Source organism: Phacochoerus africanus, chromosome 9 (assembly GCF_016906955.1).
Source record: "Phacochoerus africanus isolate WHEZ1 chromosome 9, ROS_Pafr_v1, whole genome shotgun sequence".
Taxonomy (NCBI): domain Eukaryota; kingdom Metazoa; phylum Chordata; class Mammalia; order Artiodactyla; family Suidae; genus Phacochoerus; species Phacochoerus africanus.
In genome coordinates, this window is record NC_062552.1 from 106,469,571 (window position 1) to 106,496,121 (window position 26,551).

Here is a 26,551-nt window from a genome sequence, read left to right on the forward strand (position 1 = left end):
TCCCCCTCCTCCTAAACTATTTTCTCTCTACTCTTTCTTTTAACAGCCCCACCACTTAGTGGCCTATAAGCTAAAAGCCTCAAAATCTGCTATAGCCCTTTCTTTTCCTTGGTCTCCCTCATACAGTTGCCTATTTGGTATCTCTACTTGGCTATATTCATTTGTTCATTCAACAAATATTTATTGAGCCCTTCTTTGTGTCTGGCACTTTGCTAGGTGTGGCACATAAACAGTGGACAATACTCATGGCGGCTTTGGTTTCCTTCCTAAGATAGTGATAAGTGCTATAATAGTGTCAGTTCTAGGTTGCCATGGGAACTCATATGAGAGGTCTGTGACTTAGATAAGGGTTGTGGTCAGGTTTCCTGGAGGGAATGGTGCCTAATTTGCAATCTGCATTATCTGGCCCCAAACCAAAGATGGAAAGATTGTTTTAGGCGGAAAAGACTGGGCTGTCAGTGAAATTAAAAATAAGTTTGTTGAGGCTGGAGCTTAGGCTGGGAATGGGAAGAGTAGAGAAAAATAAAACTGGGAGGTAAGGAGTACAGGGCCTGGTGAATCATTTGAAGCAGTTTGAAATTTTTCATAAGGACCAAGTAACTGAATGATTATTAGCAGGGAGGTGATATATGAGATGTTTTAGAAAGAGTTCCTGGCTGTGCTGTGGAGAAGGGGTGAGAATAGAGTAAGACTGGAGACCGGAAGATACTGGGGAGATTGATGCAGTACCCCAGGGGAAGGGATGGCAAATTGAATGGTGATGACTGAGTGGGAATAAAGAAAAAGTGGCCAGGTTTGAGAAATAAGGGAAAACTGACAAACTGAAAAGTTAGTTAATTTGGAGGTAGAGGGAGATGGAGAATTTCACTGCAGTTTCTGACTAGGACACCTGTGTGGTTGATGAGCCCACTTGCCAAGGGAAAGAAGTTTTCTGTGCATCTGCTGGGAAGGGGCAGGGTGTACATTAGGAATTCAATTTGAGGCACACAGCATTTGCGGTGCCCTCGAGGCATCAAGCATCTATGTCTAGTAGACATGGAGATATAATTTTTTCACTCATTCATGCAAAAAATATTTATTCAGTCCCTAGTATATATCAATCATTGTTCCAAGAGATCCGGGAACAAATGGACAAAGACCCATGTTTCTGTGGACTCTACATTCGAACGAAAAGAAACACACAAGAGACCAAAAATATAACAAATAAATAAATATTAATTCAGGAGGGAATATGGATATGGTAAAAAGGAAAAATCAAAGTAAAGAAGGAGAACTGGAAATTCTGGGCATGTAAGGGCACTTAGGAGAGATGTGGGTAGAGATTGAGGCTTGAGAGTCACGTAGAAGTAACTATCAAGAAAGGCATCCCTAGAAAGGAAGAGGCTAAAAAAAAAACTGAAGAAAGAACAATTTTAAGAGCATGAGATCCCTGGAGTTCCTGTTGTGACTCAGTGGTAATGAACCCGACCAGTATCCATGAGGGCATGGGTTCGATTCCTGGCCTCACTCAGTGGGTTAAGGATCCATGAGCTGTGGTATAGGTTGCAGATGTGGCTCTGATCCTGCATGGCTGTGGCTGTGGTGTAGGCCAGCAGCTGCAGCTCTGATTAGTCCCTTAACTGGGAACTTCCATATGCTGCAGGTGTGGCCATAAAAAGACCAAAAAAAAAAAGAGCATGAGATCCCTAAGGACACTGGAGGGAATGGGGTCCAAATAGAGAGATTGACCTTCTATAGGAAGATAGGCACCTTTTATACTGTAACAAGAAAGTAGTAGTAGTAAGAGAGTGGGCAGGTGCAAGTGGATTAATAGGCTTATTTGAAGGGAATTCAAGGAATTCTCATGTCAAGGTTTCAGTCTTTTCTACAAATTATTAAAAGATTATCTACTAATATTAAGGTAGAGCTGGCAGAATTAGAAATTTAAGAAGGTTTGAAATAAAATGATAGGCAATAAAAGAAGGAGGGTTGACTGAGATATTAAGGGTATCTGGGCAGATTTGAAGGTCCTGATGAGGGGCCCTCCAGGGAGACTCTGCCTATATTCTCCATCCTGAGTTAAGAGTGCCCTGAATGTAATAAGAGAATTTATTACACTACATGTTAATCCTATTTACATGTCTGTTTCTCCCACTACTGTGAATTCTTTGAAGCTAGGAAATGGGTCTGGTTGGTTAATGCCCATTTACTGACATACAGTAAATGGTCAATAGATATTTGTTGAATGAAAGCACATACATATGAATAATAGTTAAAGAGCTGGCATACCTAGGGAGCTAGAGACAGTTTACCAGGTGGGTTTGCCTGGGACAGTACAAATTCTCACCTATCATTCTGGCACAATTATTAATAGCACCCTGTTTTAATTCACAAAAATATCCTATTTTGGATGATAAATGATATGATTATTCTAGTGATTACATAAGATTTACATGTCTTCTTTTTAAGAAGAAATTCGAGGAAGAGGTGGGATCTGATTTTTCCTGATTATAAAAATTGGATAACCAAGCAGGGAATCATTGCTTTTATCCCACTGAATAAATGGTTCCTACATGATGTCTTCACAACTAAGCTATAAGATCCCTCTAAGGAAGTATCATTCAGCTAGAGAAAGTGGAACTTCAGCTATCATGACATGTGCTGAGTAACTATCCCACCAAAGCCTTAAGAAAGCTTTGCACCTCCTAAACTGAGAAATACAGGAGAAAATTTAGAGCAATGGATATGATGCAAAGTTAGGAAAACAAGTGTGCAGCTTTTGGAATTAATCTTGTCCTTCAGATGGCTCAGCTTCATCCATTATAAATCCCCACAATCTCTACACAGTAAATTAATTCTTTTCAACATCTTCCATTGTTTCCTCTATGTTAGATATGCTATTTGGCTCAAAATAATTTATGTAATGTTATCCACAAGTGGCAGTGGCTTGAGAGGCTTGGTAAATCAAAGGATAATTGTTCAGAGAGTAGATAATTCAAAACAGAAATCACAGAACCTCTAGAACACCCACAATACCCAAGATAAAAATGCAAATGGAACAGTCAGCACTCCTCTTATAAACGTTTTATTAATGAAAATATTTTGCTGGCATATTCAATTCAGACTATAGGCCATTAGTTCTTAACTCTGCCTGCCCATTAGAATCATCTGGGAAGCCTTTTAAAAATAAAAGTGCTTGCCCCATTCCACATATACTCTTGATTAATTATCCTTGGACATCTTATGTTTTAAAAGCCTCCCAGAGAGTTCAGTTGTATGGCCAGGGTTGAGAAGCTCTGCTATGGCTACAGGTGGACCCCATCTGTTAATCATTAATCTAATGTTATAGAAATGCCTCTCAGTATAAAGAAGTCATTGAATTTGGCTGCACTGGTCCTCCTTATTACAAGATGGAATTTAAGGGGACAGTTTGAAACATTACCCCTTATGAATTCTCACTAAGTTGTAATTTAGCCAAGTTCCTCTTTTCTCCTTTTTAGTACTTAAAACTTTTGTGTTACCTTTCACTTACAAAGTTCAAAACAAACCTTGAATTTTCAACCTCATAAAATCAAGAAATGAAGTCCTGAGAGAATATATATTTACCACTCCATGGAACGGTCCACTGGAGAACTGCGGCTTTCTCTTCATCTTCTTTACAACTGCATCTCTCATCTCATGCTATTAGGTACTCCTTTAAAAATGCCTCTTCTTCATTCATGTATTCTTTTCTCATGTCTTTCATTTTCTGCTATTTCGAGTAACTCACCTATTCATTCATTTAACACGTATTTATTGGAAGTCTACTACATGCCAAGCAGTATGAAAGGTATTCAAAATTCAGTGTTCACCAGAAACAGTTCTCCATTTCAGAGAACTGGCAGTCTAATGAGACAACATAAATCAAATATCATCCAAGCAGTTGCAAAGTTTCACTGTGATAATTAGCAGAAGGAGAAGTTCATGATGCCATGAGGAATATACTATGGGGAATTTGATGGATCTATTCAGGAAATTTGAGGAAAGCTTCTAAAGGAAGTATCATCCTTCAGGTTTCTTTTAGGATGAATAGGACTAATGTAGTGGAGGAACTTTTAGGTATCACAGGGTCTGAAAAGAAGTAGTCAATACTTTTAACATAATTATGGAGAAACCGTGAGGGTTGTGCATGTTGCATGATCTGGGAAGCCCCGTAACAAAGAAATTACATCAAAATTAATAGTATGTTAGGAGTTCATAACCCTACTAACTTTCTGCTTTGTCTTATGTTTTTGTGATGTTCAGCTACCTGTCAATAGATGCAACTCTACAGCAGCTGGAATCACAGTCCTTCTACAATTTGAGCAAAATGACTCACATGTAAGTACAATGAAAAGTAAAGCACAGATCCAAGCCACAGCCATTCTTGATTGATAATTTTTGGGGCTCCAGATGGTAATAACTGGTTTCTAGAACATGGGTCAGAACTTCTGTTTATGATTAAATTCTTTATTTTATTTTATTTATTTATTGCTTTCTTTTAGGGCCACACCTATGGCATATGGAAGTTCCCAGGCTAGGGGGGCCTAATCAGAGCTGCAGCTGCTGGCTTAAAACACAGCCACAGCACGTGGAATCCCAGACACATCTGTGATCTATACCATAGCTCAAGCTATGCTGGATCCTTAACTCACTAAGGCCAGGGATCCAACCCACATCCTCATGGACAGTAGTCAGATTTGTTACCTCTGAGCCATAATGGGAACTCCTTAAATTCTTATCTTGTTCTCCCTCTCAGTTCATGTTAAATTCATCCAAATTGTCACGCCCATGGTTAGAAGTTAAAAACCAACTTAGCAGTCCTCTTCTTGAATTGTCATTTCTTTCTGTTACTACCATGTCAGCAGATTTTATTGGTATGATGTCAGTGAGTCAATAAATATTTACTAACTACCTACTGGATTTTAGGGCCTGTGCTAGTTTTTCAAAAAGCAACATTTTCCCTCAATTACTAAAGAGAAATATAGCCTTCTGAGACTAGAAGAGGAGTAGAGTTAAGAGCTCTGGCTTTGGAGTTGGTTAGAGCTGGATTTAAAACCCTGGTTTCTTTGCTTACCATTATCTAGCTTTGGTGTCCCCTGGTGGTCTAGTGGTTAGGACTTGGCAATCTCATTATCTAACTTTGGACAAATTATGTAATCTTTCCTAACCTCAGTTACCTCATTTATAAAATAATAGTTATAAGAGTTCCAACTTAATGTGCTTATTATAAATATTGAATGACATCATGCATTTAGCACAATGCCTACCACATAAAAACCAGTCAATATACTTCATAATTATTCTGTTTTCATTTACAATCTATAAAAAGTTTTATATAAATAATAACACTACATTCTTTTAAGCAGCCGTGTATTATGAAATATTAAGTCCTCTTTCTTCCTTCTTTCTTACTTTCTTTCTTTCTTTCTTCCTTCCTTCCTTCTTTACCGTGTTTGTTTTTTTTTTTTCTTTTTTAGTGCCATACCTGCGGTATATGAAGTTCCCAAGCTAGTGGTCAAATTGGAGCTGCAGCTGCTGGCCTATCCCACAGCCACAGCAACGCCAGATCCAAGCCACATCTGTGACCTATAGCACAGCTTGCAGCAATGCCAGATACTTTAACCCACTGATCAAGGCCAGGGATCAAACCTGCAGCCTCATGGATATTAGTTGGGTTTTTAACCCACTGAGTCACAGTGGGAACTCTCTAACTCTCCTTTCTTGGTGAAGAAACAAAAATACCTATCATCTATAAATACTTAGTAGGGTCTAGACATTATGCTGAACATTTTATGTACTTTATTTATTTAACCTTTAATAAATAACCACTGAAGTAGAGATTATCATTTGCATTATTTATTTAAGAAAAACAAATGTAGAGAGACTAAATATGTTATTCTAGGTCATACAGTTACTAAGGGATAGGGCCAGAATTTTTATGTCGTAAATATCTGACACAAATATACTTTTCCTATGCACTGTAGTATGCCGCCTTTAAGACACTGAGGCTCAGAAAGTTGCCTCCAGTTATGATAGGCTAGCTAGCAGACATTATTAGGTCAACCATCTGTCTGAGAACAGCTAGAGGACCTGAGAAAAAATCTGTTTAAACGTATTTGAGAGTTATGAAGGCAGAAAGAACTTGAGGGGATTGAAGCAAACCCCAAAACAACATTTGATTGTTTTCCTCCTGAAGTATTTTCTGAATGGTAAACAACAGCTAAGAGGCTAAGAGTCGGACTGGGGTTTATGCAGTCTCATAGAATGAGAGCAATAAAGACTGAAGTTCAAGGCTTACTAAGGAGATGATTCTTAGTAAACACCTAAGGACTTTAGCCGGGATTCCCCCAAAGAGCTTCATCCTAGAAGTATGGGATAATGGGAAATAGATCAGTCCTCACAAAGACTGAAGCCCAGCTTTGAATCAATAAAAGATAACCAAGCATCAAAAATAGAGAATTTATCTCAAAAATCAAGAGAAGAAAACAGACAATAGAAAATGATCCATAGGAGATTTAAATTTTGGAGTTAGTAGACACAGACTTTAAAATAACTATAATTAATACATTCAAAAATTGGAGTTCCCATCGTGGCTCAGTGGTTAGCAAACTCGACTGGCAGCTATGAGGATGGCGGTTGGATCCCTGGCCTTGCTCAGTGGTTAAGGATCTGGCATTGCCATGAGCTGTGGTGTACGTCGCAAACAGCTTGGATCATGCGTTACTGTGGCTATGGCATAGGCTGGTGGCTGCAGCTCCAATTGGACCCTTGGCCTGGGAACCTCCATATGGTGCGGGTGTGTCCCTAAAATGACAAAAAAAAAAATTGAATTGGCAAGACAGAATTTTATAATAGAATTGGAAACTATTTTTAAATGGATCAAATGGAAACTCTAGAACTTAGAAATTCAATAACTAAAATAAAGCTTAAATACAGAGTTTAACAACAGATTACACATAGATCAAAAGAAAAATAGTAATCTAGAAATTAGGTCAAGAATTTATCCAACCTGAAGCATAGAGAGAAAAAGAAATACGTGGCACAGTAAAAAGTCTAACATACCTATAATTGGATCTCAGGGAAAAGAAAAGACAATGAAAGCAGTATTTGAAGAAACTTTTCCAAAATTTGTAAGAGACATCAAGTTCCAGATGTAAGGAGTACTGCAAACTCCCAAAAAAATAAAAAACAAAGAAAACCACATCAAGGCTCATCATAGTAAAAGTGCTGAAAATCAAAGAGAAAATCATAAAGAGCAGTGAAGGTGAGGGTGGTGGAAATACATACCTTCAAAGAAGTAGCAATAAGACTGAAAGCTGACTTTTCAACAGAAGCGATGGAATCCATAAAGTAACAGAAAGATATCTGCAAAAAGAACAATAAAACAAATATCTGCTAACCTAACAGAAAGAGTCTTTGAAATTGAAGACAGAAGAAACACATTTCAAGCAAATGAAAATTGAGAAGATCCATCACCATTAGGTTTTTATTAAAGAAACTGGAAAAGGGAATTATTAAGGCAAAAGGAAAACAATAATTCATGGTAGCACAGAGGTACAGGAGGAAATGAAAGGCAAAAGAAAAGCTAAATAGAAATTAATCTTGACTGTACAAAACAAAATAAAATAAATGTCTTATGTGGTTTAAAATACAGACGGTCTTTGCTCTGCATGATAGTGCTAGATCATAAAACTGTGCATGCTGAAACTGTGTAAAGCAATCTTACTAACTGATGAAAAATACGATTTTTTTGTGACAAAAATTCTTGTCAAAACATTAAACTCTCTCTTACTATTGGGTATAAATGTATGAGGAAAGGAAAAATAGTTTTGCTATAGTTGCTAATATTTTTAGCAAACTAATTTTAAACGTTACAAGTATGCAGAAGTAAAATACCTTCTTTCTTTGTAAAAACTTATCAAGAGCAGTTTGAAGAGCATATGCCTTTTTCTCTATGTTGTATAACTCACAAAAGAGTATCATGTTGGTGTCTTGGCAAATTGTCATACTCCTTTCTAGGTCTGAATCAGCTTTTAATATCTAATCCTCTGTTCTTTCAAAGTGATAAAATATTTCTTTAATGTGAATTTTTTTTTGCCAGCATTATTTCTTTGGGACATCTTTATTCTTTTATTCACAACCACCTTTGGCATTTATGTCCATAATGAGCCTTCACTAAATTCCTCTTACTAAATGTCTAGAGTCTCTCAAATGGTGGCAATATGGACATCCCCATGGTCAGCTATTTCTTCTATGACGCCATTTACAATTATTGAAATTTCATTTCCAGCACTACGACATTGTTCCTTTGCTGCACTTCCATCTTTGTTGGTCAGTTCCCTCTTTCAACTACCTACTTTTATAAAATGTTATGTGGGTTTATCACTGAGAGTCATACAGGAAACCCAACTACACACTTGCAGACTTTATTTGTGCATGACCTTAATAACAGATGCTCAGTGACCAGTCACCAATGACTTTGAAATAAGTGGTATAATTGATCATCTCTTGTGATATCCCCGTTATTTACATGGTGATGCATGGATTGAAAAGCTGGCAGTAGAGTTTGTCCTTTATGCAAAACTTACATTTAATATATTGTGGTAACTGAAACTTGAATCATGCTGTCAGGCCAATTATTATTTAAACTTAACTAAATAATATTAACTGAACTTCAAGCATATGGGAACCATGCAAAGCAAGGACTGCTTGTATACACAATAGCAAACAAATAATGGGAGGATTTTAAATAGTATTCATGCATTTTAAGGTCCTTGAATTGTCTGAGAAATGGTAACAGTACCAACTTAGATTTTTACAAATAATGAATAAATATTTTAATACATAGGGCAACTGAAATAATTGTAAAAGAATAGATAAAAAACAAGCTAATAGGAATGATGAGTGGAATAGTAAAAATTAATACAAAAAGGGCAAGAAATTAGAAGAAATAAAGAATTGCTGGAACAAACAGTGGATTTAACCCCAAATAAACAGTATTTACATTAAGTACATAAAAGGACTAAAAACTTCAATTAAAATACAAAGATTTGGGAGTTCCTGCTATGGCAAAGTGGGTTAAGAACCTGACTGCAGTGACTCCGGTCACTGTGGAGGCACCAGTTCAATCCCTGGCCTAGCTCAATGGGCTAAGTATGTGACTCAGATTCAGTTCCTGGCGTGGGAACTTCCATATGTCACAAGTAGAATATGGAATTTCCACTTGTGACATATAAAAAATTTCAACCTGTATGCTGCTTACACACACTTTAAATATAGTAATATAGAAAAATTGAAAGCATAAGGATAAAAATATTAACATGCAAATAGTAACCAGGAGACAATTGATATAACAATATATAAAGCATGAAGCTTTGCTATATACAAAAAGAGGAATTTTATTATGATAAAAAAGGATTGCTATACCAAAAAGATAAAACGATTCTAAATTTGAAAATCTATAAGAGCAAAGCTTCAAATCATATAAAGCAGAAAATGACAGAACTAAAAAAATAAAATAGATAAATCCACAATTATAGTGTGGAATTGTTTTAATATAGCTTTATCTGACAGAACATGCATACCAAAAAAGTAAATAATAATATTGATACAAAATTAATAAGCATGGAAGATTTGAATGATGTAATTTACAAACAACACTAAGACATTTAAAATACTATATCTAATTACAGAATATATATTCTTTTCAAGGACACATGGAACATTTATTAAAACTGACTGTATGCAGTGTGATGAAAACAAGTGTCAGTAGCTTACAAAAGAATTAAATAAAATCAAACATGTTTTCTGACCAGTAAGCAGTACACTTCTAAATAATCATGGATCAAAAAAGGAATCACAACAGGTATTAGAAAATCATTTTAACTAAATGCCAATAAAAATATTACAAATAAAAACATGTAGAATACAATTAAAATCAGACCCCAAAGACAATTTATCTATTAGAAAAGAAGGCTGGAAATGATTCATTTTATATAGAAAAGAATTTCACAATAATGTTATAAAGGAACAGTGAATTAAAACCAAAGAAAGTAGAACAATACCCAAGAAAACTGAGAATTCAGTTCAGTAAGAACAACAGTTAAAATTCAAAACCAAATCTCAAGACTCCAAATATAATGTTCATTTATCATATTATTTTGCTTCTCTGCCCCACACACCAACAAAATCAAGGCAACTAATTTGTAACAAAGCTCTGTAAAAACCCTGAAGCTCTTAAAAGCAACTCTTTTGTTTTTATTACAGCCCTTTTCTCATAAAGATTCTTAGTGTTCACATTTCTCTTATAAATACCAATTTTCCCTCTCTGAGAGAAAGTGTTGACTTCCTAGAACAAAGGAAACTATTAAATACAAAGACTAAAAGGAAGATTAATTTGAAAATGGATTTTTAAGAAGATAATTTTCTTTATATACATAAGATATTAAGAATCTGTTATCTTAGAAAATAAGAGAATAATGCATCTTGCATTCTTCAGAGGTTCCTACTATATATCCAACGTGATTATCTGCAAATGGTTCCAGTCAGCATAAAGGATAATGAAGACTTTGGGTGCCAAACATCAATACAGAATGATCTGTTTAATACGTAAACCACATAGTGCCATCAAACTTTTCTGGGATTCTTGAGCCCAGAATTAAAGCCTCTGATTTATTTAGGAAACTGCTCTTCACCATGGTGGATTTACTGCAAGGGTAGTTGTGAATATTGACTTCAAAAGTCAGTGCCTATTGCCAGCACTTATTGAAAAGCCTCGGGGAGAACACCAGCAGTTAAAGAAGATAATGTTATTTATTGTTCATGGTGTGTTTCCTTCCTCACCTCTCCTCCCCCTGCCCTTTTTTGGCCATGTGATTTAGTAAATAGACTGGTCATGGTATGGAGAGCTCACACCTCATCATCCCCACTTATCATCTCTCCAGTGCCTCTCAGCCTTTTCCTGGCAAAGCTCAATATATATCCTCTGAGATGGCTTCCCAGTTCATGTTTAGATTTTGTTCTCTGATATGAATTGGGATGATAGAACATGAACACCTACATTGTTTTTGTTAGTGGCCATGGGCTAGCTTTTCAAAGATACAAAGCTACCCATTTGTTCAATAAATGGACTATGTTTAACACTGTGCTGAAGCCATAGTCATTGCATCTTAGAGCAAAATATACACAGAATTCAAAACAGTGGATTATTCTATTTTTATCCATACCCTCTTCCCTTAGCTTCTGTGATACCACACTCCTAGCTGTCCTCCAACCATGTTGGTCAATCTTTCTTTTTCTCCTTTGTTGGAATCTTCTTCATCCCCACTTCTAAATGTTGGGGTTCCCCTCCTATACTGTTGGTGAAAATTTAAGTTGGTACAACCACAATGGAAAACAGTATGGAGGCTGTTTTAATTCTACTAAAACAGAATTACCAATATGAATCAGCAATCCCACTCCTGGGCATATACCCAGACAAAACTGTAATTCAGAATGATACTTGCACCCCTATGTTCATAGCAGCATTATTTACAATAGCCAAGACATGGAAACTACCTAAATGTCTTTTGACAGATGAACAGATAAAGAACATGTGATACATATATACAATGTAATACTCTCAGCCATGAAAAAGAATGAAATAATGCCATTTGCAGCAACATGGCTAGACCTAGAGATTATCATACCAAGTCAGTCAGAGACAAATAGCATAAGATATCATTTATATGAATAAGAATGATACAAAAGAACTTTTTCACAAAACAGAAACAAATTCAGATTTCAAAATCAAGCTTAGGGTTCCCAAAGTGGAAACTGTGGGAGAAGAGAATAAATTAGGAGGATGGGATTAATATATGCACTATACTATATATAAAGTAGATAACTAAAAAAGACCTACAGTATAACACAGGGCAATCTACTCAATATTCTATAATAACCGAAATGGAAAAAAAGAATGGATATATGCTTATGTACAATTGCTTCACTTTGCTGTACACCTGAAAGTAATACTACAGTAAAATTTTTTAAAAAAATCAGTTTACCAAATTCTTAGTCCTCGTTTTAAAGTATAGTATAGTATTTAAAGTCTTTAACACAACAAAATTATGGCTTTGCCAGTACACTCATATCTTGTTTTTAAAGCAGTTCAATAATTACTTACTACTTCTCTCTACCTGCTGGGGCATGCAGTAAAGTTGCACATAATAGATACCTAACAACTATTTGTTTAATTTTAATCAATCTCTCCCTATTCTACTCACTAGAGCAAACAGATCTAGTCAAAGACAGAGTGGCCCACCTCCCATTTTCTTGAATTATTGCCACTTAAAAGCAGACTAGAAAAAAAACTGAAAATCAAATTGAAGTAAGAGTTGAAAAAGATCTGAAACTGGCTGAGAGCTAGGTTTCTGGCTGATATTCTCATTAGGTTCCTCGTTTTCAACAACAGTCTTACACATTATTGCATTTGTATTTTTTCAAGTTCAGCTGTGCTGACTGAGGCAGCTTCTCTTCTCTTAAGACACTTAACTCAGTCTCCATGCCCAGTGCACATTTGAAGCTTTCCAATCGCTCTTGGCCCCATCTGACTTTGCAGGTGAAATGCCAACTGGACTTTGGCATTGCCCTCAATTCTCTCCCAGCTGGGTGTGCTTTTCATTCAGAGACTGGGCATGTTTAGGACATGGGTAAATACCTCTAAGGTTGAACAGCACTGTCAAAAGCCAGGAACTAATCAATGCTTATTGAATAATTGAGGTGGGAGGGGGACAGGACAGTGGAAGAAAATCAATAGTTGGACAGTTCCTTCATAGGCGAGTTTAGGCCTTCATTTCCCCCTCCTTTGGCCACTCCCTCCCTAACCTGAGAACTCTCTTCTCCTACCTTGCACATTTCCCATGTTCTTTGGGGTTTAGGCTGGGTACTAAGTACCTGCCACAGTGCCAGTTGTTTTAAACAAACCATTTTCTCTGTCGTTGGCTCTTATTGAGAATTAACAAAATATTTTTTTTTAATTTTAATTTTTAATTTATTTTTTAAATGATTTTTATTTTTTCCAACATAGCTGGTTTACAGTGCTTTGTCAATTTTTACTATACAGCAAGGTGACCCAGTCACACATACATATTTACACTCTTTTTCTCATATTATCATGCTCCATCATAAGTGACTAGATATAGTTCCCAGTGGTATAGAGGAGGAAGAGAACCAATAAAATATTTCTGAAGCAGAAAAAAAAAATACCAGAATTAGACATATGATTAAATGAACCTAATGTAGGCTAAATTATTAATCTGCTTATCTTGTGAAAATACTGCACAATGGGCATTAATGTTAAGACTTTTTCTTTGTTTTTTTTTTTTTTTTTTTTTTTAGGGCAGCATATGGAGGTTCCCAGGCTAGGGGTCTAATCAGAGCTACAGCTGCCAGCCACAGCCACAGGCACAGCAACTCCAGATCCAAGCCTTGTCTGTGACCTACACCATAGCTCATGGCAATGCCAGATCCTTAACCCACTGAGTGAGGCCAGGGATCGAACCCGCAACCTCATGGTTCCTAGTTGGATTCTTTTCTGCTGTGCCACATCGAGAACTCCATGTTAAGACTTTTCATGTAAATGTGCATTTCATTTGAAATTCAACAAAGGAAAATTAAACAATAATGAATATTTATATTTCTTTTAGATTCTGGTCAATGATCTCCTTAAGTATCATTAAAAAACAAAACAAACAAACAAAAAACCCTGTATTTGGAATTAGAATTCCTAGCTTGGAGTTCCCATGGCTCAGTGGAAAGGCAACTGACTAGCACCCATGAAAATGCAAGTTCAATCCCTGGCCTCACTCAGTGGGTTAAGGATCTGGCATTGCTGTGACTATAGCGTAGGCCAGCGGCTACAGCTGCAATTCAACCCCTAGCCTGGGAACATTCATATGCCGTGAGTGCTGCCCTAAAAAGACAAAAGAAAAGCAATTTCCTAGCTTAAGGCCCAGAGTTGCCTCCTAACTGTGTAATAGGGGATAAATCACTTAACCTTTCTAAGCGTCTCCATTGTTTTGTCTGCAAAATAAGGTTGCTGTTACCTGCTGCGCTTAAGTCAATTCTTATATTGGCTCACTGCTAGAACCATCTTGAGTAATAAGAAGTATACTCAGTCCCTTGTTGCCTTTTACTCTTCCAAGGCTAGGCTTTTCTAATCAATTAGCTTCAAGATCCTCACATAGTTCCCTGACGCAGCTAAATCACCCCACTTCACAAAAGAGCGCTGTGAAGATTTAAGCAGACTTTGGCACTGCCTATTAAAAATTTTATATAGAACGTATTTGCTTTGCTTTTTTTAATTTTAAGGGTTTTGCATCCCTTTTTAGTAATCGTTGCTCTTCATTTGAACAAGATAAAATAAAAAGTGAAAGTGACACATTCCTAGCTTCCTAAGCTTTCTCTCAGCGATGACCTTTATCAACAGTGTGCTCTGTACTTTAAGAACTTTATCAGTGCTTACTGTATGAGCTGGGGAGGCTAAGTACTGTAAGAAATAAAAATGTGTAAGTCCTAAAGTTACTGAAGTTTATTTTTTGTTCATGCGACAGGACTGGGTGGATGAGCATAGGCTGCTGATCCAGACAGAGGCAGTGCCATCTCCAGCCCTTGTTCAGACTCACCCTGCAGGTCATCTCTATTCCTGTGCTTCGATTACATATAGGTTTTCTTTCTCTTGGTTCCCTAGCCTCCCCAGCTTCCTGCTTCCCTAGCCACCTGCATGCTTGGGCCATAATTGTTTAGCTCAAAATTGTGTAATTCAGATTCACCCTCCCAGGCATGCTTGGAACTCACTCAGATTTGGGCTCTTATTTCATTCTTCCTTTATCAGAGATTTTTAGTACTTACCTCTATGCTTCCCTCGCTTTCTTTGACAAGATTATACCAGCTGCATTCACTTCTGACATGTGTCACCATTTAGCTAAACTACGGACAGTTCACACCCCCTCCCCCTCTTTGTTTCAACAGAGATTTTATTTTTCTAGCTTTATTGAGATATAACTGACATATAACTTCATGTAAGTTTAAGGTATATGATGTATTGATTTATATACTTATATATCGCAAAATGATTCCCACTATAGCAAGAGCTAACACCTCTATCCCATTCCATAATTACTGTTTCTTTTTTGTGTTAAGAACATTTAAGATCTCTCAGTAACTTCCAATGATATAATACAGAATTATTAGCTATAATCATCATGCTATACATTAGGTTCCTAGAATCTGCTAATCTTATAACTGGAAGATTGTACACTTTAACCAATATCTCCCCACTGCCCCACCCTGGTCCCTGGTAACCACCACTCTACTCTCTGTTTCTCTGAGTTTGGCAAGTTTAGATTCCACGTATAAATGCTATCATGCAGTATTTACCTTTATCTCAGCTGAGATTTTTTTTTAAGTCATTGGTGAGCAAGTGTTAACTGACCTTACCTCAGAAAGCGGCTTCTTTTCCCTGGTGTTTTCTTGCGGTGTCTCTTGTCTTTTTTCCACTCTTACATTTTCCCTGAAAAATCCATCATCTCTCTTGTGTCTCTCCTCTCTCCTTGAAGCCTCTCCCATCTCTTCTCTTACAGCCTCCATGGGGGTTGCCAGCCTCATCTAATCAGCTGTAACCAATAGCAGTGTTTCATTTCCCTTTCATTCTCTACTCCTAAAGCTGATTCGACTGGGCTACACTCTCTTTCATTGTGACATTCTCTTGGGCTTCTCTTTCAAGTCTGCTTGTTTGGCAGTGGTCTCGTGGAGTAATTTTCCAGACTGCAAACCACACTTAGATCGTTTTTAAAGTTTTCTAACTAGTATACATTTGATCGATAGCAGTTTGAATCCTCCTCCCCAGATGGAAAGCTCTGGCAAGGAGTTTATGGCTCATCATTCAGAGAGGGAGCACCTGGACTCTGCAGAGTTGGATAGTTTTACAGGGACAAGACGGGACTGCAGTGAAACTGTGCAGTAAGGTAGCCAACCATCCCAGTTTACCCAGGATAGAGGGAGTTTCGGGGATACAGGGCTTTGAGTTTCAAGCTAGAACAAAATTTAAAATCTAGTTTAAAGTGAGTCTTGACAGGCAGGGTCTTGACTGGGTAAGGATCATGATATGATAGCTTAGGATTAGTGGAAACAAGGCAAAGATTTTGAGGTGAGGATTTCTAAGAGTCTTGGGATATAAACTGTTGAAGCATTGGTGAGTCTTTCAAGAACGTCCCATAAATGAACAATAAAGTTATTTCCGGGGGCAAAAGTTATACTAATGAAGACAAGGTACCAGTAAGAAAACTGAGGTGGGGGAGGTGGGAGATGGTTTCTGTTCTCAGATTTAATGCCACACTCTCTTTCCCAAGGTCTGTTTCACATTCAGTATCTTTATCAAATAAGAAACCTAGTGGTTCTTTGGTTTTTTGTTTTTAAATTTTTACAAACATCACAGTACCTCCAACCCCAAGTGTCCAATGTCTGCTCTAGCTTTCCTTCCGCTCAGGAGAATAACAATAATAAAACTACCATCTATAGAGACATCACTGCAAGCTAGGACACACATCAAACCCCTAATAGACATTATTTAATCCTTACGAGAGTCTTATGAAAGCGCCACTATTATTGTCCCTCTTTCACAAATGAGGAAACTATGGCTCAAAGAGGTCAAGGAACTTACCCAAAGTCATGTAGCCAGAAGTGGCAGAGCCAAGATTTGATCTCGGTTTCATCCGACTATTTAGTAAGAAAAAGGAATAAATTACTAGAGTTCCCATTGTGGCTCACTGGATTAAGGATGCAGTGTTGTCTCTATGAGAATGTGGGTTCAACCCCAGCCTTGCTTAGTGGGTTAAGGATCCAGCATTGCTGCAAGTTGTGGTGTAGGTCATAGATGCCACTCAGATTTGACCCGTGGCCAGGGGACTTCCACATGCTGCTGGTGCGGCCATCAAAAGAGGAAAAAAAAGGAGTTCCCGTCGTGGTGCAGTGGTTAACAAATCCGACTAGGAACCATGAGGTTGCGGGTTCGATCCCTGGCCTTGCTCAGTAGGTTAACAATCCGGCGTTGCCGTGAGCTGTGGTGTAGGTTGCAGACTCGGCTCAGATCCTGCGTTGCTGTGGCTCTGGCGTAGGGTGGCAGCTACAGCTCCGATTAGACCCCTAGCCTGGGAACCTCCATATGCCCCAGGAGCGGCCCAAGAGATGGCAAAAAAAAAAAAGGGGGGGGGAGGAGGAAATTACTGATAAATGCTACAATGGGGAAGAACCTCACAGACATCATGCTAACTGAAAGATGCCTGACGCAGAAGACTATATGTTTATGATTCCATTTATGTGAATGTCCAGAAAGGGCAAATTTAGAGGCAGAAGGGAGATCAGTGGTTGCTAGGCATGGGGCAGGGGGTGGGAATTAACTGCAAATGTGCATATGATTAATTTCGTCATTGATGGACATGCTCTAAAACTGGATTGTGATGATGATTACACAATTCTATAAGTTTCCTAAAAATCATCTAACTACATCTAAATTGCCATACATGAATTTTATGGAAATTCTCAATAAAACTGTTTAAATCTTCTAGTTGTGGTACATATACACAATGGAATATTACTCAGCCATTAAAAAGAACGAAATACCAGCATTTTTTGCAACATGGATGGACCTAGAAACTATCATGCTAAGTGAAGTCAGCCATACAATGAGCCACCAACATCAAATGCTTTCACTGACATGTGGAATCTGAAAAAAGGACAGACTGAACTTCTTTGCAGAACAGATGCTGACTCACAGACATTGAAAAACTTATGATCTCTGGTGGAGACAGTTTGGGGGGTGGGGGGATGTGCTTGGGTTGTGGGATGGAAATCCTGTGAAACTGAACTGTTATGATAATTATAAAACTACAGATGTGATAAATTCATTTGAGTAATAAAAAAATTAAAATTAAAAATAAATAAATAAATAAATCTAGTTGTTACCATCAACAACTAGATGCAAGTTCCTTTAGGAATCAAGCCTTAAGTACCAAACTACCAAGAAGGGGATAGACTATAGGTCTTACTAAGTTCTACCCTCCTCATATAAGCCTAGGGAGGGCCTTTAAACTCTTTTAACCCATCTACACATGTTGAATACATTTAATTCTACCAGTGAGAGCCTATTTCTAATAGGCACTGATTTCACTAATGCTACTTGTGCATTTTGATTAGCACATATATAAACCTAAGTCTATAAGCTATAGACTTAGGTGATATCTCCGCATTGCTGAAGAGTTTTAAATTACTGACATAGAAAAATAAACCGAATGAACTCTTAATATTCACTGCCTCTACTACTTCTGAAATAGCAATGGACAGAGGAACCTCCCTGACCTTATTGCTCGCTGCTGTCATCCATTATGTAATCCACTCAAACCTCCACTCCAGGGCCAGGTTCCTTGATATTGTTACAATAAAGATATTTGCCCTCAACAAAACATTGGAGAGGTTTTCCATTTCTATTTAAATCTAAAAGGAAAGAAAGATGCTTTGAGACCATGAATAAGAGAAAGGTCGCTCTCAAATTTAAATGGATTGAAATGAAATCAACGATGAAAGAACTGAATAGCCATTAGGTCCTTGAGAGGAGCCAAAAATAGCTTGTTGTTGATGGGACTGACTCTGGCAAAAAAAAGTCTCTGGGGCACCATATTAATGTGTATTCTTCTCATGAACATTTGTTAAACATGATTTTTGTGGTTTTATCTTTCATAAGAACAGAAATGGATATATTATAGTGATTATGTTCCTTATAACTTTTACAGAGAGATTCGGAATACCAGAAGCTTAACGTACATAAACCCTGGTGCCCTAAAAGATCTCCCCCTTCTAAAGTTCCTGTAAGTATTAACTTCCATCACATCCTACCCTTTTTTTTAATTAATTAATTAATTTATTTATTTATTTACTTTTTAGGACCATACCCGTGGCATATGGAAGATCCCAGGATAGGCGTTGAATCAGAGCTGCAGCTGCCAGCCTATACCACAGCCACAGCAACACCAGATCTGAGCTGCATCTGCAACCTCTGCTACACCTTGTGGCAACAGCCACTCCTCAACCCACTGAGGGAGGCCAGGGACCCAATCCACCACCTCAGGGACCCCATGACAGGTTCTTAACCTACTGAGCCATGATGGGAATTTCAGTATCCTACTTTTTCTTTTTCTTTTCTTTTTTTTTTTTTTTTACAGCAAAGTGACCCAGTTACAGGTATCCTACCTTTTTTTTTCTTCCCCATTTTTTTTTATTACTCAAATGAATTTATCACATCTGTAGTTAACAATCGTTAACAATCTGGTTTCACAGGATTTCCATCCCACAGCCCAGGCACATCCCCCCACCCCCCAAACTGTCTCCACCAGAGATCATAAGTTTTTCAATGTCTGTGAGTCAGCATCTGTTCTGCAAAGAAGTTCAGTCTGTCCTTTTTTCAGATTCCACATGTCAGTGAAAGCATTTGATGTTGGTGGCTCATTGTATGGCTGACTTCACTTAGCATGATAGTTTCTAGGTCCATCCATGTTGCAAAAAATGCTGGTATTTCGTTCTTTTTAATGGCTGAGTAAAATTCCATTGTGTATATGTACCACATCTTCTGGATCCACTCCTCTGTCGATGGACACTTAGGTTGTTTCCATGTCTTGGCTATTGTAAATAGTGCTGCAATGAACATTGGAGTACATGTGTCTTTGCGAGTCGTGGTTTTCTCTGGATAGATGCCAGGACTGGGATTGCTGGATCAAATGGTAGTTCTATGTTTAGCTTTCTGAGGAATCTCCATACTGCTTTCCACAGTGGTTGCACCAATTTACAATCCCACCAACAGTGTACCAGGGTTCCTTTTTCTCCACATCCTCTCCAGCACTTACTATTTGTAGACTTTTTGATGATGGCCATTCTGGCTGGTATAAGGTGGTACCTCAGAGTGGTTTTTATTTGCATTTCTCTAATAATGAGTTATGTTGAACATCTTTTTATGTGTTTCTTGGCCATCTGTATGTCTTCTTTGGAGAATTGTCTGTTTAGATCTTCTGCCCATTTTTTGATAGACTTGTTTGTTTTTTTGGTATGGAGCTGAAGAAGTGAATTATAATGTAGGAATATCCCTAGGATGATATGAGCCAGGGTCATTTCAAGGGTGTGTGGCCTGGGGCAAACCATATCCTGTGACTCACTCGCCACCTTTTCCCATCAGGGAAGGTTTCAGATGAAATGATCCACATTTTAAAAACCTATTCAAAAGTCAAGCATAGTGCTGGGACCAGAGACCTGCCCCAAGAAACTTAAGGGAGAAAATGCCAGCATGTACATATAGTTTTAAATGGAACATAACAGAAAAAAAAAACAAAACAGAATGCTCTGAGAGCCCACCCATCCATTTTGTTAGGAAATAGGTATCAAAATATTAGAATGACTGTTACACATGCATACAAAAACAAAGAACAAAAAAAGGGTTAATCTAATCTCTTAGAGGTTGGGGGGACAAAAATGGAAAGGACAGCACTTACTGCTTCGCTTTGGTGACACATTGTGAGCTAACTGTAACCTCCGTGAGAGCAGGGACCACAGCATTTTTGCTTGCTGTTATATCTTTACTGCCTAGCACAGCATGAAGATGTGTTCGGCGGAGGTGTATCTACGGTCTCAGATCCTATGGGCACTTTCACTTCTTCCCTTCTTTCCTGACCACACGCACTGTAAAAGATTAGAACACAAAAACGTTATGAGGGAGAAAAAAATCAACCTCAATCCCAATATCCAGAAATAATCACTATTAACATATTCATTTCCATCTAAGATTTTATTTTATTTTATTTTTTTAGGGCCACACCCACGGCACAGGGAAGTTCCCAGGCCAAGGGTCGAATCATGGCAATAACGGGTCTTTAACCCACTGAGTGAGGCCAGGGATCGAACCCACATCCCCATGGATACTAGTTGGGTTCATTACTGCTGAGCCATGATAGGAACTCCATTTATATCTAGGATTTTAAATAAATATATATCTATATTTATTTTATGAAATAAGTCTTTAAGAATGTTTAGAAGTTATCCAGAAAAGGAGAGGGTGGATTGAGAGTAGAAGAGAAATACAGGTGAATGGAATAGCATGATTAAAAACACAGAGGTATGAAACCACATGACTTGTCTGGGGAAAAATAGTCCAGTGTTGAAGAGGTAGGAGTGGAAGATGATGGGAGAACAGGAGAGGGTATGGACCAGATAGGTGGCTAAAGGGGTTCTGGGGAAGAATAATAACTTATGGCAGGGAGTTTCCGTTGTGGCTCAGCAGTAACAAACCCAGCTTGTATCCATGAGGACGAAGGTTCAAGGACACAGGTTCAGTCTTTGGCCTCCCTCAGTGGGTTAAGGATCTGGTGTTGCCATGAGCTGTGACGAAGGTTGCAGATGCTTGGATCCTGCATTGCTATGGCTGTGGCACAGGCCAGCAGCTGTAGATCCAATTCGACCCCTAGCCTGGGAGCTTCCATATGCCACAGGTGTGGCCGTAAGAAGCAAAAACAAACAAATAAACAAACAAAAAAACTTATGGCATAAGGCAATTGTTCCTGTGTGGACTGAATTTCAACGACCTGTAACTCTTTGATATGATGGTCCCCTATTATGTGCAAGGCTCTGTGGGCAACACGTAGGATAATTAAACCTTATCCTTTCCTTCAAGAAGCTTACAATCTAGTTAAGGAAGATATTATATTTTTTATTTTTATTTTTTGTCTTTTTGCCTTTTCTAGGGCTTCTCCTGCATCATATGGAGGTTCCCAGGCTAGGGATCTAATCGGAGCTGTAGCTGCCGGCCTATGCCAGAGCCACAGCAACGCAGGATCCGAGCCGCATCTGCAACCTACACCACAGCTCACGGCAACGCCGGATCCTTAACCCCCGAGCAAGGCCAGGGATCGAACCCACAACCTCATGGTTCCTACTTGGATTCGTTAACCACTGAGCCACAACAGGAACTCCAAGGAAGATATTATATATGGAATTGAAAAGTTCCTCCCCTACAGGAGAATAATGGTAAGTGACAAATGAGAGGTATATGCATTATCTGGAGGAGCAGGTAATTACAGGAGACAGCATAAAGGAGATGGACTTGTTTGGGGTTTTGAAGAATAGAGATGTCCTGGTCCAAATGCCTAATCTGGCATTTCCAGCCCTTTTCTATATAGTTCCTAGTTAACTCTTGGGCCTTTCTGCCCTACTCTTCCACATGAACCACTGTTGCAACTGAACTAGGTTGTTTACTGTTCTTCACATATACCTTATGGAATTTTACTTTTCTTCTTTATTATTTGGAATATCCATTTTGCTCTTTTTTGAGACCTCAGATGCCTGGTTCCTCTTTAAATCCTATACCTTCCCTTCTGGAAGGAGTCAGGTCACAATTTGCCCTAGAAGGTGTATCTATGAAACCAGAGTTTTCTCTACAGGAAAGCTTTCTGTGAAAGTTTACCGGTCGTGACAAGTTCTCACCATGCTATGCCAAAGCTCTTAAAAAAAAATCACTATTTCCACTAGCTACATTGTAGTAGCTGCAACAGGTGTTAAACCAACTAAATCCGGGAAGTATCTGGACCCTTCGAGTTTTTGTACTCATGTTGTTTTATGCATGTTTTAATCTTGACATTTTGCCCTGATGGCACAAGCTTTGGAGAGCAAAGACATTGTCTTTGACTGATTTCCTTCCTTGTCTGGACATGTTTTTTACCGTACTGCTGCTGTGGTATTCTCAGGTGATTGCCATGGGAATAGCATGCTTGGTAAATAATGAGAACATGTAATGGAGAGTTTGAAAGAGGAAGCCTAACTTGAAGTTGGGTGATTATATTGTCTTCTTGTCCCATCCTTCCCTTATTCTACCCTCCTCTCTATCTAATAGACACATAATGTCCTCCAGTTAAAACAAGGAAATCTCACACACACAAAGAATCCCAAACAATCCCCAGTTTCTTCTAAACAGAAAAGATGTGTTGACATTGGTGGACTGGGTTAGATTCTTATACTTTGAGGGAACATCGTCTCATCTGAAGGTTAGAACTTGCCATGGTCTCTCAGGTAATTAAGGAAGGAGTTAGGATTTGGCCCTCATCTGACTTCAGAACACATACTTTCAGTTACTACATTATTCTACTTTCTATGTGTTGATGTTCTCACCCTTTTTATGTTATTTTTTTTTCTTTCTCATGTCCTTCAGTGGCATTTTCAACACTGGACTTAGAATATTCCCAGACCTGACCAAAGTGTATTCCACTGATGTATTCTTCATACTGTAAGTGTGCACGCATGCAATATTTGGCAGTGTTCTACTTATCACCGACAAGAACTAGGGGGCAGCCATAGGGGTTGGTTGAAACCAAGTGAGGCCGTTGTTTCAAGGAGGAAGCAGTGATCAGCTGTGACAAATGTGCTAATGGATGTAGTAAGACAAAGACTGAGAAAAGGCCATTGGGTTTAGTAATGCGGGGCATTGACAAATTTGAAAAGACCAGTTCCATTGGCACTCTCGGGGTGGAGAAGTCTGGGTGGAGTGGGCTCAAGAAAGAACCAGAAGAGAGAATTAGAGAGAGCAACCATAACAAACTCTTTTGGAAAGTTTTACTATTGACAAAGGAATAGAGGGGGTTCCTGCTGTGGCATTGTGTGTTAAGAATCCAACTGCAGTGGCTCAGGTCGCTGTGGAGGTGCAAGTTTGAGCCCCAGCCCCAATGCAGTGGGTTAAAGGATCCAGCATTGCCACAGCTGCAGCTTAAGTCACAGCTGCAGCTCAGATTCATTCCCTGGCATAGGAACTTCCATATGTCATGGGTGCAGCCATAAGGTGGAAAAAAAAGGAGCAGAAAATGTCTCAGTGGTTGGAGCATATCAAATATGGAGGAAAGCTATTTTTTTAAATGGGAGAAACTATGGCATACATATTTGTTGATGGGAGTGATTGAATAGAAAGATATTTGATGATAAGGTTAACACATTATTTTTCACATAGCTTTCAAACACTTCCCCATGCATTATCATGTTTGCTCCTCACAACTACCTTACAAGGCATAAAAGCAAGTTATAATGTTTCCATTCTACAAATAAGGAAACTGAGGAATAGAAAACCTAAGGGTTTTGTCTGAGCAGAGTCCCAAGGAGCAGTCTCGAGTGGTGCTCAAACTGGGTCCTGTGACTTCTTACTGGGGCCATGTGCTCTTTTCCAAAATCCATGCCATGGTCAAGGGTCTTACTAGTTGTGCAGAAGTGAAAGAACATATGCAGAGAGAGTTACAGGTTTAGTTTGTACTAGAGAATCAGCAAAACATAGAATGGTAGGATCTAGTCTCTTGGGATTTTGCTAGAAAAAAAAGTCCATGCTTCTTTACTGCAGAATTGCTCATTTCAAAATATAGGCTGTCTTCCAGCAGCACGGAAATGTTTTTCAGGAGCATCTGCATGGCAGTGTTTTATAAGTGGAGGACACTTTAATAAAACTCATGAAATGAAATCCATTGGTCCCATTCTACAGACCCTTTTTAGGGGTTCAATTCACTGAGAAAATTTGTTGCCTTGGACAAAGGATTTGTCAGAGATTCATGAGAAGTCTCTGAGACCCACCTGCTCTGCCTGCAGATGAGGCCGGTCAGGAACCTCAGCCCACACTCAAAGCCAACTTGTTCAATGCACATTTGGGGCTTGGAGTGCAAGCTCACCTAGGAGAGCTCTCACCATCTCATCTCTGAGCCACCAGAGGCTAAGAAGAGTCAGTGACACTTAAAAAGAAATAAGATGAAACTGAATTGCATCGGGTTATTTATTCAAGTGCACATGTGCAGCAAGAGCAGAGTTCCTGAAGGAAAGCCTTTTTTTCACCAAGTGTCTTTGTTGCTCTCTTGCAGTGAAATTACAGACAACCCTTACATGACATCAATCCCTGCGAATGCTTTTCAGGGCCTGTGCAACGAAACCTTGACACTGTGAGTATTGCCACTTCCACTCCTACCAAGAATGGAAGTTTTATTTGGGCCATTGTCATATTTTCACAGGCCATCCAAGAACCATACTACCATAGAGTATGTGCTCTAAGATCTACCAAGTGTTTCACATAGTTAAATAAGAGCAGTGCCTTAGGGTGCTACCCTGAGATGACAAAATGGTTTATGTAGTGAGACAAAGAGTATTCCCTTGCAGAAATGGTCCATACATATTATTTGTAAAGGGTCATCCAGGTTTTACAGACCAGATGGACTTTGTGGCAACTGCTCAACTCTGCCATTCTAGGTTAAAACAGCCATACACGATACATAAACTAATGCACATGGCTATGTTATGTTCCAACAAAATTTTATTTACCGAAACAGGCAGTGGGCTAGGTTTAGCCCGCAAGCCTTATAATATTCTAGATTCTAGTATTCCCCTGTACAGAAGAAAAACCAAGAGTTCAAGTAAATTTAAGTGACCGTCCCAAAGTCACTGAGCTGGAAAATGATGCTACTAAGGGCTTTTCATACTCTGCACTCATACTTCAACTGTGTCATTAAAACTATCATTAAGCTCCTATGAGGGGATATTGAATAGAAAACATAGTAACATAATTCTGCTCCAGATCATTTTTCAGAGTTAGAATGGGTTCTGCTCTTTAGTTGTTCAAAGGAACTGTTTTATCAGGAAAAGTCACAAAATGTTCTCATGAAGGAGACCTAATAGAGGTATAAAAGATTGTTAATTCTCCAAGCTGGTAAAGAATTCCCTGTCTCATTGAATTAGCTGCAAAGTAGAGCTGGGGCTACATCCAAAGGATCCCTTCTCTCTAGTTTCAGCATCACTGGCCAAGTTTAGGCCTGGTGGGTGTTCTGCCTAGAATGTCACCAGCTCCCTTTCTCTGGTCACACTGCAGTCCAGGGGTTCTTCTTCACACACAAACCTGACTGGATTATCCCATAGCAAAATGGATCCAAGCCTGAACACAACTCTTTGAAAGAGCTGTTTCCAGCCATCCATCAGTCTTGACCCTATGGATCTCTCTCCACCTCTGAGACTCGACCCTCAGTGGAGCTTTTCAATTCATCCTTCTCAGAACATAGGGTGAGCTCTCCTGAAAAGACGGGAGACCCCACCATTTCATTGGACAATACAGCCAAGACCTGGGGTCTTAACCTGCTCAGTTTCAAACCTCAAGGCCATTTACCCCTTCAGTCAAGGTTTCTGTTCTGCCATTTCCCACCCAGCGTGCGTAACCTCCAGTCTCAATTTCTTTACAGAATGTTACCCTCACCTTTTGGCATTGGACCAATAAGGACCCCATATTTCAAGCAGCCCTCTCAAGTGGAAGCTGCTCTTTGTCTCAGACCCAGCATGGGGCCCAGTAGATATCTGACAAACCTCCAAATGAGAGAACCTCAACCTTCCTGAAATCTAGAGGGGGTGTTGGCATGGGTTGTCCATTATCTTTTCAGATGATTATTTCTACATTCTTGCAAAAGCCCTTGCTTCATTG

The 26,551-nt window shown here is 38.7% G+C and overlaps 1 protein-coding gene across 1 annotated transcript in view; it reads left to right on the forward strand.

The window, feature by feature from the left end:
* Positions 1-26,551, forward strand: part of TSHR (thyroid stimulating hormone receptor) — a 121,237-nt gene that overhangs the window by 46,914 nt on the left and 47,772 nt on the right. The window contains exons 4-7 of the mRNA XM_047797547.1: positions 4,264-4,338; positions 18,825-18,899; positions 23,276-23,350; positions 24,954-25,031. Of these exons, the coding sequence (XP_047653503.1) occupies positions 4,264-4,338; positions 18,825-18,899; positions 23,276-23,350; positions 24,954-25,031 (303 nt within the window). The remainder of the gene's footprint in view (positions 1-4,263; positions 4,339-18,824; positions 18,900-23,275; positions 23,351-24,953; positions 25,032-26,551) is intronic.